Raw genomic sequence first — 13,063 nt, 5'->3', positions numbered from 1 at the left:
TCTGTAAAGTATGTGTAAGCCGATATTGCCTTGCACTCGTCAAAAACCAGTATGAATGTGCCGAAATCGGACGGTGCTGTATAGTATAGAATAAAAGTGGAGTTGTTGCCGTACAGTGCTGGATAATATAAACTAAGCCAATTTTGGTTTTGTTTTTTAATTCAAATGTGACGAAAATCACGATATATTCTAGTCGCCACTGAGTAAGATTTGTTGGGTGGCTAAGTAATGACATCCGGTAGACGAAAGCCGGAAAATATGTAGAGGGGAGTGGAAAAAGGCAGCTGGCAATGTGTTTTAGATTTAAATTAGCAAACTAGTTGTGAACCTGACCGCAAAACTATCAAACTTTATCGTGTGGTCTTCGCAGTGCTAGGCTATTTGCCGGGTAGTTTTCATGGCGTCACGCGGCTAAAACCACCCCCGCAAAACCCCTCATTCACACAAAAGCAACCCTCAAATGTAGGCGTACTAAAGTTAATTAGAAAGGTGCGAGGGAAAATTGACGACAACTAAACACAACAAGCTATGTAAACAAAGTGCAATGATATTTACCTCGTCGTTGCCTTTGATGATGCACATTTTCAAGTCGTCATCGGGCGGAGTCCACACCAGACGACGCTGCTCGGAGAGATCTGATAAGCTCAGATTGTATAATAGATTTCTGAAACAAGATGAAATATTCCATCAGCATAATTTACAAACAAGCGAATGCACGTCATACACAACAAAAAAAACCTCGCAATATTGGATTTTATTTTCACCGTACGGTGTAATAATGTCTTATGCATACATAAAGTTTTATAACTGGAGTATATCGTGTTTTTATCTGGTTTCCGACAACCGTAGACATTTCCCGAAGGAGGCCGACGGAATGTGTATTTTCCTCGCGGATACGACGAGGCGATGCATTTTGCGACGCTTCTTTTCCCGGAGTTGGGTATTTTTGCATATTGAGAATCCAACAAAATAATAGCACTGAAATTATGTCGCATATACGAATGATAACTTAATAACATCCGTAATACAGGGATAGTTGCGAGCAGATCCTTGTATGTATTACCTACATACATACATACATCTTGGGATAAATATTATAGCGAATAAATCAAGTGCGAATACGCTCGTGGAGCGACTTGTCATAGTTAATAGCGTGGACGGGATATGGGGAAAAGCCGAATCTCCAATAAATTGAATTGACCAGATTCATTCTGCAATGGACTGAACGAATCCAGAGACAATATTAGAAAGATCATCAATCATGTGTGATATGATTTCTGAGTGTGGAAAGTGTCTGAAAGCTGACATTAACAATAATTACATTTATTAAAATCATTTATGTAAGAAACTATGCACATACATACATACATACATTTTTCTACAGCTTTGAAGCAGTACTATGGATTGAATTACATATTTTATTTTATTATACACATTTCTACCATATGTGCCATGATAGGTTGCCCCAAAGTGACACCTATGGTGAAATTTTTGTATTTTGACACAGTTATTAATATATGTACAATACGCGTAGTATATCAAAAAAATTGTAATACTACTTGCGAGAAATGCATTATACATACAATGTACAGAGGTAAGCATATTTTTAATATCGTAACGTAGAGATTAGGTGATTGGCGCTTGTTAATCACTGGTTTACTAGCGCTGATCATCTTATCTCGCGTTCGCGCCAAAAATGCCTCGAAGTATCAACAAGCTGTATACAATAAACAAAGAAGTCTCGTGACCCATCCACCATAGGAAAAGATCAACTTGGAGTTACATATGTATGTATATTCAAGATCTGGTCATCAACACGGGACCGGTGATTGAACTCATGACCCCTCAGTTGAAAGCATTATACGCTAACCACTGAGCTATGTTGCTGGTTAAAGTATATTATGTTGCTGGTTAAAGTATATTACACGAAATAGTGGTAGTTCCACGACAAAATGTGGGCATATTTCCATTATTAGAAATTGACAAGTGAACGCATTGTAGACGATGCACAGTGTGGCCGTTTGCAGATATACATACATATGTACCAAGTGCCTAAAAACGCTATATATCAAAAGCTGTGGCACATAATAAGCTAAAAAATATATTTTTTAGAAGCATTAATATATAAGAGTTCAGATATTCTGAATTGAGTTTGCATTGCATTTTGCATAGAAAAACTATAGGATTGATATATATTTAATTATCGTATTCGTATTAAGTGGAAAATATATATGTATATCAGAAAAATTAGGTTTCTATGATGATATAAAAAAGATCAATATTTGTTTATCGGTGTAGCTATTAATAAAATAAAGATACAAGTTTAACGTAGAAAATGAACACTTCGTGGCAGCAAATTTTTGCAGTTTCATATCTGTCGAGCGCAGGTTTAATTTAAGTCTTTAATTTTTTTAAATTTTTACAATACATATCAATCTCAGGGGTAGATATTATAATCAAAATTTTTATAAAAGTAATTATATTTTTGGTAAAATTTTAATTAAACCTATCAGAAAATACCTCACAAAAATCATCAATAAAGCTTTTGACTCCATCAAATTGCACCCAGTAAAAATCTATTTCGTTGCATCAATATCACGAAAGACAAGTTTGATCAAGTATCACAGACTTTTGACACTAAATAAAATTTTATTAACACCAAAGTTTAGATACTCAACAACATAAAACGATGATATTTTAATAGTTTTTCGGAAACTTTTTAAATCGTGAATGTCTAGGCAGATATGCAAACGGCCACACTCTGTGATGGTATTTTATCATTAGATGTGGAATGATTTCAAAATACACTACGTTTTCTTAAAGTGTATGAAACCGACGGAAAAGCCTATATATTTAAATGGTAATATACATACAGAAATAATGGATTTCGTGAATTAAAGTGAATATCCCATATACGAATTGTAAAAAAACGTTATATAGTGAACGTATTTTGGATTAGAATACGGCACATTAAATGTAAAGTGTGGGGAAGCGGGGTTGCTGGGAAACAAAGTGGCGTGCGTCGGGAAAACTTTTATCATAGCGTTTCACGCGGAAAAGCACGATTTTATATACATTTTCTGAAACGGTTGGATATTGGAAAAGTTTTCCACGGGGTTACGGCAGTGGCGCCATAAAGCCTAGTCATGCCGTATTCTGCAGCATGCGGTGCAACGATTATTGTCGACTACGGATGCACTAAATATATCTGCGCTTGCTAATTTTGAATACAGCACAGGATTTACTTTATTTTGTATTTGTTATGTAATAAAACGAAAATTTCAATAACGAAAATAGCAGTTGAATTTGAAACGAAAAAAAAGAGATATAAAGCGGCGTTGAAATACCGTAGAGCGGAAAATCGAAAAATGTAAAAAAGGAAATTAATTTCATCAGTGGCCGGATATTTGCGTTATTCGAGGGAACGATTTGCATGGAATTTAATATATAATTCAATTTGTAAATTTTCCGATAGTCTCAACTGCAAAATGGCCGTATGTATTGCACTATTTACATATATATATGCTACAGTCGAAGTGTATTTTCAGTTGCAATATATTCCAACTGGCGTTTTAGGTCATTCATATTCGAATTCAATTCAACTAGTAAATTATAGCTCTACAAGCGCAAATATATTTTCAACAATGTGCCCCAGTTGTAATATTGAGTTTTGACAGCTCTGATGTTTTTACGAATTCAATAATGCGTTAATATTTGCAAGATATTTTACAAGTAATGGAAATGCGTATCGTATTGCGATAACTCTAAAAATATATTTAAAACAAAAATGTGACTTTCGAACTCAATTTACTAGTCGAGGGAAGTTTTCACGTTAACCTAACCTCTCCATATAATCTGATATCAACATATACAAATTGAGATGTATTTTCAGATGTAATATATTTTGAGCAGTTGGAATGTAGTTCGCCATATGAATCAACTTACGTGGATTTGACGGAATATATTTCAACCAGTCAAAATATACATATTACAGCTGGAAGATACACTTCAACTGTAACATATAATATACTAGAGTTTTTATCCGGCTTCACTCGGTATTTGTAATATAAACCGCTTAAACATGACCAGACTTTAAATTTATTTGAATAGTTTTATTTTATTTAAATTTATTTGAATATTCATTTGTTCGACGACGTCACGGATTTACGAATTAACATTGCATATTTTCTTACATACTTACAAAGTATCATTCGAAATTATATATTAGATACGAATATTGTTAATTTAATTCCATCTTTAGTTGGGTGTTACTGACGTGTATTTTTACTGTTGAAATCCAATTACATTTTATTCTCTTATCGTGTTCGTAGGCCACGATCGAAAAATCGATTTTAATTTCATCTGGAACGGCCGTTTCTGGGCGGCAAAATCCGCCTGGTATCTGGAGCTGGGATCAGCATCAGCCCTGATACCGGAGCTTAAAATATCAGATGCCGTGAGCCCTGAGCCCTTGTGGATTACGGCCTGGGGGATTTAATCCGTCTTGCAGCATCCCGACACAACGCCGAACAGATGATAATCTACAAAAAAAGTTTTTTGCGCGTTTCACCACAATGTGACGGCTATTTTTAATTCTATTCAGGCCATTTCAACCCTTCGGTATTTCCTTTTTTACCCCATAACATTCTCTAGAAGCCCGTATTGGTTTTATTATATCTATAGCATTGTAGCCGTGATGTAACTCGACTTAAATATAATACATTTGAACTAAAACAAGCTAGATACCTCTAAACATACGTACATACACAATTACATATGTATACGTAATTTATAATTAAATTAAATTACATCGTATATGAAAGGCCAAACAATAGCCCAAACGGAATCACATACATCAGCATAAGGTTCATAATATGTATAATTGAATGTACGATATGCGATTAAATGGATACGTTTCGACGATACGTATGCGCATACAGACGCGAAATTTTATTTTATATGCGTTTGATATTATGCACGGGTGGTGCAGCAGTAATGCAATTTCCCGGAGGTCCTGTGTCCGGTGCAATTTGCCCTCGCTGTCTCCATGGTGATGCACGACTGGTCCTGCCTTGCGACATCCGTGACGCGAGAGACTCATCCTGGGTCGACCAGGAACGTTATCTCGTTACCGTCAACAAACAGATAACGGATTACGGAGCAATTGCATTGTGAAAAACGTGACGTGTAAGTCAGAATTGATGTGCATTCCGTCAATTCTGACTTGGTTTACACGAATTGATAAATTCTCCATTGTCATCCGAAGTACACGTGAACGATTTTCAAAATTAATTAATTGTGTCAAACGTGTGCAGTGATATGTATGCTCATAATTGGCATCCTCATATGACGAGTGAGAATACATGTCACGCTAGAACTATTGTTGATGGTGATATATGTATGTCCATAAATATGTGTATACAAATATTTTCATATATCTATACTAGTTTCTGATCCCGGTCGACCCGGGAATTCACGTAATTTTTGTTATCCCGTGTCCCGGGAATTCTTATGTCGAATCCCGGGAATTAGATTTAAAAAAATCTTTAAAATATACAACATTTTCAAGGCTGCACGAAGTGAAATAATAAATCGAATAAACAAAGAATAGTAAAATATTCTCAAAGGTTTGTTGTTTAGCAGAAAGTACAGCGCATTCCAAGAACGTGGAAGTTTTATGAGCATAATGGTTGTTTGCGTTTGGCCAAAATCGTTTCTTGTAATTCTATTTTGGGAAAATCTCAATACCGAAGGACTTGACCTTACCGATGAATTATTCCGAGAATTGAAAATTAAAATCGAAGAAAGAAGAAGCCTAAGCTCTGAAAGAGATTTTCCATTGCTGGAAATTTTTGTACCAAATCTAGAAATAGGTTTTCGAATTCTCATTTAAGTATTTTAGTATTCTAAGAACCTACTTTAAAATAAGATTACTTTTATAATTACATTTTTTCCAGTTAATAGACATATTATGTATTGTTTACTTTTTTTATATTTTGTAAATATATATATATATATATATATATATATATATATGTATATATATATAAATATATATTTTTAATAATAAAAAATATATTAAATTGAAAAAAGTTTTATTTACATGTGTCCCGGGATCTGGGAAACTATCCCGGGCTCCATCCCGGGAATTGAAAAAGTCGGGGAAATCAGAAACCCTAATCTATACTCAACGATATTGAATTGATTATAATAGCATTCATGTTACAAGTTGCATTAACGCTAAACGCCGAGAGGTTCACGGGTTCGAGCCCTGGGTTGACCTCAATTGAAAATAATTTATTCGGAAGTATTTCTGTGGTGCTGCTGATTTATCACTCCAAGTCGATCGTCTCCCATCATAGTTTGCCAATTTATCTGATTCCATTGTTGAAACGGTTCCTCATCAAATTGGCAAATATCTTTTACCGACTATGTATTTGTCACCACTATTTGAATATGATTTATAAATTATAACTGTACATTTAAAGATATCAAGCACGAACTTTTGGCCAAACAGACATTAGGCCGGAAAGAAATTTGGCCGAACGGACATTAAGCCGACATACGATTGGCTGAATAAAAATTTGGCCGATTGTGTATCGAAATTACTCGAAACTCACTGAAATCAGATATATTACTCAGAAACTACCTCGACCTCATTAAAATTTAATATTTTTGATAAATTAAAACAATTATAAATTTCATTCGGTTAAACGTCTGTCGGTCTAATTTCCTTTCGGCCAAATGTCCGTCGGCGTAATGTCTGTTTGGTTAAGCGTCCATCAACCTTATACATATGTAAATATGCATATAAAACCGTCTAATTCTAATCTAAACGCGTCTGTAATTCGTTTCTGATTGGCTGTCGTCAGTCTTTTCTGATTGGCTGGATTGTTCAAAGACCTTTGGTGACTTTGGTCGTTAAATAATATTATTATAGTAAACCCATAATGGCATCATGGTAAAATATATGTAAATATTAAATTATAAGTTATTTTAGAATAATATACTTTTTCAAAAGCTCATTCTGTACATACATATATATATAATATGTATATACATACATATATATATATTGTAGAATGTAAATTAGCAAGTTTCATCGTGCATGTAAAATAGTAGTGAAATGTTTGCATTCGTGCAGTGTAGTGGTTTGTTTCCCGCTTTACATAAGGAATGCGAAGTAAAAGTATTTTGAGTCGTCGCTTCGCCCACACTGCGAAATCTTTTAATCCTTTTACAAACAAGCATCTCGACAAAATGCAAATTTCCTCGCTTTTTTCGCATTCGAAAAGCTCCGAAGCTTGCGTACAAAAGTTTCGCCATAAATTTCAGAACGCGTTGTAAATTTTAATTCGGCAATATGAGCAGTGTAAAGTTTAGCAAGAATTTAAAGCGAAAAATGGAGCGAGCGTTCGTTAGTTCACCGCAATCGTTAATAATTTAATGAGGGCTAGCTCACAGACTTTTAATGAAAAAAAAAAAAAAAAAAACATTTTACAACGCAATCTCATCAACGAGGAGTCACGCATAATCGCGCAAAATGGACGTTGAAATTCGAGGAATTTTATGTGAAAATAAAGAACGGAATTTTCAGTACATTCCGCATCAAATTCGTGCCCGGTCGTTTACGTACATCAATAGCGGTCCTCGTTACGGTCGAGTCATATCTGGGCAAAGTTTTGCGATCCTAGTGGAATTGTTGTTTCTGTCGTTACGCGTTTGCGGAAGCTGTGAGTTCAAAATCGAATAAACATCAACCCCCCCACGTATCTCGACGTCGGTTTCGGCCTTAAGATGAAAGCGATACAGAGGATCGGCCCCGTTTGACCGTACCGCGAAAACAATGCACACTAAAGCCGGAAACTTTAGCACCGAACTCGGTGACTACGGGGGGTGAGATGGGGTGGAGATTTTCATCGATGCTATCGACCAGACGCCGCCCTTTGATCAGGTAAATATTATTATATTAAAGTCGCCGGCGCCGTTTTCACTTTATCGCCAAACAAAGGAATCGACAGGGGTGCATTCGCCCGTCATAATCGCCAACTGTAGCCATGGTGTTTGCTCTATCTGCATACATACATATACTAGAGTCTCCAATTACTCGATATTATCAACTACTCGAGTATACTCCAGAATTTACAAAATTCACCAGTATAGCTATTAATCATGACATTTCAAATGATTAATCAGCTCAGTAGTGATAATTTGAATTCAATGCTTTTACCACATCTATTACATACATACAGCGAGGGGTGAATTATGTTCCTTTCATAAAAAATAAGCCCAAACTTCTGATCGCATCGACACGGCTAAAATATTATAAATTAATTAATTTTCTATTATTTTTATGTAAGTAAATATATTACTAATTGCCGGCTATTGCTTGCACAGGGAAAATTAAAAATTATAGCTCTAGCAGTCGCAATTGGATCGATTTTTACAAGACCTCTTCTTAGTTAGAAATTCTTCACGTAAATAACTAAAATATACATAATACGTCAGTTATCATTTCAAATTGATATTTAATATTAGGCCAGGCCACCACACGCAAAACACAGAAATTTTCGCACGCCTAATTAACAAGAAATGATTCGAAAAAACTGATTTTACTTTGAATGCATATATTTTAATGCTTTTAAAAAAATTTTTTTTTAAAAACTAACCTCTTCTATATTTTGTTTATAAAATTAAGACAATATATAAAAAACATAATTAAGAAATCACCAATTCTCTCCGTAAACTTTCATCATGAGAATGGCAAAGTGCTCAATATGCCATAGCAGGAGGGGGGCGAAAAGGGGAAAAAAAAAGATCAGAACAGTGTGGACAAATGGGACAGTGAAAACGAAATGGCAAACTTTGAAAACGATCGGATAAGAACCCAAAATTCGTCACACGACAAAATCGATTCAGAACTAAGAAGAGGTTAGTAAAAATATACAGACGTTTTGGCTTATAATTTCCGCTGACGGATTGGAATGTACAAACAACTTTTTAGTTTTACAACAGTTTGCGCCACAGCTGCATCCGTTATTCGGCAAATCCAAAAAATATCTTTTGATATTTCATATTGTTTGTTGATATTTATATGATAAGTAGGGAGGACTAAAAGATACAAAATAAAATTTTCCGTCGAACTCCATTAGCATAGCCGACGACCGAAACAATGCAAAAAAATCATTATATAAGAGTACCGATCCCGGACATAAACCGGACGGACCCGGACAAGGGGTTAGTAATTACCTTTTTATACTTCATAATTTTTGATCTGTGAGTATTAATCGAATAATTTTCTAAAAACGCGATAATCGAGAGCTTAAAAAATGGACGAATATACTCGAGTATCGAGTAATAGATAACTCGAATCGGAGGCCCTAATCTATACTTATACTTATGTACATATGTATATCTCAACAAATTGTATATACATATACTATGTAGTATACATACCTGTTACCGTGTTAAATAATAACGTGGATTCATCCTATATGTGTACTCGATTTTTTTTAAATTGCAGTATTGGATGACGGCGAGAATTTAATTTAGTGAACGTAAATTGTAACTGAAGTGGTTCTGAAGAATTGATGATGTTACAAATTAAACCGGCTTTCAACAAAACTTGAAATGAAGCGAATTATAGTGAATAAAAAAATAAATTCAGAAATACACAATAATGCGTATGTACATATATTCTGCTTTGATATTTTGCACAAATTTTTTCACAAGGTATTTGAGAATACTAATCCATTATACATTTATGGAATATGTAATCGATTTACAGTATTTCATTACGTCGTAATTTTAATTTTCAATTATATTTTAAATATGTATGTACATATTTTATTTTATTTTATCTGAAGAATCTGTATTTCAAATTAAATATGGATAATCTCTCGATTCAGACAAATTTCAATTAATTAGTAAAAGTTCAACTGTAAAAGGAAAATATAATAAAATAAATCAATTTATGTATCGGGGACGAATGTAATCCGATAAAAACAAATTGTAGCATATTATAATACCGTCGAAACAAATATTAAATGAAGCGAGCTTTCGCTTTGCCGGAAAAGCACTTTGACCGAATAGAAAAAAAAGATCTTTTTTTACCCTCAACTATGAAACGTTTATTATACGGATAATCTGGGTATTGCTCACCGGGGTGTGGCTCCTAAGCACACACTCAATAGGAAGGAGGAGAAAAGTTTATCTATATAGTCAGTGAAGTGTTCAATTACTTAGAAATCAATAAGGTTCAGGGATTCCTGACGCGGTTAAGGTCATTCTTGAATAGAAACGAAACTTAGTAATATTGAACGTGCAACACCGTTACAAATTATCCAATAAAATACGAATGTTAACGATATTAAATGTCATATATATGCATTATGTGCATAATTACAGAACACCCCTCTTGGTGTATTTGCGCGACCGCAAACCACACAATACAAAAGTTATTAAACGCCAAGTACAGTCGTGTCCTAATAAACGACCTAAAAATAATGCATATTTTTTTATCCGGAGAAAAAAAATCAAAATTCAATCCAATGCGTGGAAAAAATACAAACGTACTCAATTTACACGTTTGTCGCATACAGCATAATTGTTTATTGCACATGTACGGAACATTTTCACGTCGGTGTTAAAATACAGGCAGTTTCCAAGCGAGAACAAAAAAAAAAACACGTATATTCATGCAGTAACAGTAAATAGGCGTTCGAACGAGCGCTGAAAAAAAAATATTATCATACACGAATACAAACATGCAAAAAGCTATCGCAGTTATGCAAATCAGAACACAGGAGGGTAGGCGTTGCCCTGGGCGACGACCTGCCCGCTTAACCCGGAAAACGGAAAATGGATTTTCTTCTGCATACTCGCGTAGCTAATGTTTGTTCTTACAAATTAGCAAACAAAGATACAAAAAATGAATATTTAAAATAAAATTATTAACGAATTAGCTTAAGTATATATGTACATAGAATTTTAACCGATATTATTTACTTCTTAATTTTATTCGGTTTATTTCTTTTTCGTGTAATGAAATACAAATACATATTTGTGTATCAAAATACAATTGATAAAAAAATATTAAAATTTAAACATAATTAAAAATAATCTTTACTCTAGAGCTAGACCAGGCATGGGAAAACTATGACCTATGACCCCCTTGAATTCATGGGTTTAGACTTCACTTATCTGACACCAATGGTAGTTGTATTGGTAGTTGTATACGCTCGTTTATACGCTAAGGCTTTTTTGGCGAAAACGAGAAATCAGGTGATCAGCGTTAGTATACCAGTTAGTATACTGATTTTGGTTCGCAGCTAAAAAAGGTTGCCGACGCCTGCTCTAGACTAAGTTTAAAATTTAGAGCAGATTACATATTCTAGCAACTTTGGTTGAGGATAAACAGAAACCAAGTGGAACAATCATCAATCTTATTTGTATTACATCCATTAATTGATTCCTACTTAAATTTTAAATTTCATTTGTCAATTCACATCAGGGACGTTGATCTAAGATAGCCACAGTGTAGTGCACTGGTAGAGTTTTGCATACCAGTGGAGAAGTCATGGGTTCAAGTCCCAGTCAAATACGCCACTGGCGAGGTCTTCTGGTTAAAAAACACAGATCGACCGTCTCCTGCTAGAATTTTCCAATATTTATATATTAATTTGTGTGAAGGATCCAACAAATCAGTATCCTCTGTCTCAGAACTTGTTGAATCTTATAAAAATGCTACTACCTACATTGTACATAATTTATTTTTCACAAATTTGCTGTGCATCCAGAAATTTGTTGATTGTCCACAGATGTCTATATTGTATTCTATATTGTTATGTTTGAAAATAACAGTACTTATAGTAGTAGTAGCAGCAGTACTTAGTACTTGTGAATAAAAATAATCTGACCATACATACATATGTGTCGCCTTGGGATAATTACTGTCAATGCACATATTGTACGTTTGTAATAAAATAAAAATAAAATTCAGATTTGAGGAAAGATATATATTTTAATCGCCGAACGAAATCGTGTATTATTTTAAGCCCGCAAGCGTTTTCCGCTCGCGAAATTCCACCCGTCGAGGATTCACTCATGAGAAAATTACGATTGATTTCGTCAGTTTGCCGCTTCATCCTGATACTGGATTATCCGGGAAAAGGGTGGCGAGATAGGCGAGAGGGGGCAAGGGTGTGCTCTCATCGCGTTAACAACCCAGAAAGGGATTATCTAATAACGTGCCCGTATATCGGCACGGTTACGCTGTGCACACGCTACATTGGAAAAGATGACACGGTGCGTTTTCCAAATGTGTTGACACGACGAAAATTGTCTTATCGACGTTTAAATTGGGAACGAGCTGTGAGGAAGAGCGTTCAACGCAATTTTTCTCCGACATTGACGACGCGGAAAATTCGCGAGTTGTTTTCACAAGGACTACGTTTACCGAATGTACCAGTACAAAAAAAAAAAAAACTGACGACAACACGACATTCAACATATGTACATATGTATATAATCTACTAGAGTGTGTCTATGAATACACATAAAATTAAGGCATTTATATTAGTATAATATCCATAATAAAGATGGAGCTAAAAATAAGTCAAACGGTAGGCATGGCAAGTTTTATAACATGAACTAGACAAATACTGAATGTATGATAATAGTAAGATGGTATTCTAAATTTCAGAAGGTTGTGTAGGTATTGTGAGTGTGTGTGTGTGTGTATGTTCACAACGCCATTAATCGCATCGACTCGTGCAGTTTTCCGCTTCCTTTCAAATCGAAGTGCGGGCATTTAGAGCGTAAGTGGGGTTCGATATAATATATATTTGGCGTATTTATAAAGGAATCGAGGAGTTTATCGAAGGGAAGGAGAGGTTGTAAGGGATGGGGGGTTGAGCTGGACAGGGTGCGCCTAGGTGGGGTCGCAATCCGTCACGGCTGGATACACACGCCTGTCACTGCGAAGAAGATGGATGTTGCGAATAATGGAAGGATACACAATTAAAGAACCAAAAGTTTCTCCTTATCACGGCAAGTCATTAAC

At 34.9% G+C, this 13,063-nt stretch overlaps 1 protein-coding gene across 5 annotated transcripts in view; it reads right to left on the bottom strand.

Annotated features, from left to right (window-relative positions):
- Sema1a (semaphorin 1a) overlaps positions 1-13,063 on the bottom strand; it is a 306,626-nt gene that overhangs the window by 13,939 nt on the left and 279,624 nt on the right. For all 5 annotated transcript variants that reach the window (XM_077428190.1, XM_077428188.1, XM_077428189.1 and 2 more), the window contains one exon: positions 556-664. In XM_077428190.1, coding sequence (XP_077284316.1) covers positions 556-664 — 109 coding nt within the window. The remainder of the gene's footprint in view (positions 1-555; positions 665-13,063) is intronic.

Source organism: Arctopsyche grandis, chromosome 3, assembly GCF_051622035.1.
Source record: "Arctopsyche grandis isolate Sample6627 chromosome 3, ASM5162203v2, whole genome shotgun sequence".
Taxonomy (NCBI): domain Eukaryota; kingdom Metazoa; phylum Arthropoda; class Insecta; order Trichoptera; family Hydropsychidae; genus Arctopsyche; species Arctopsyche grandis.
The sequence above is the reverse complement of the archived record's forward strand: the minus strand, read 5'-3'. Positions and strand labels throughout refer to the sequence as shown.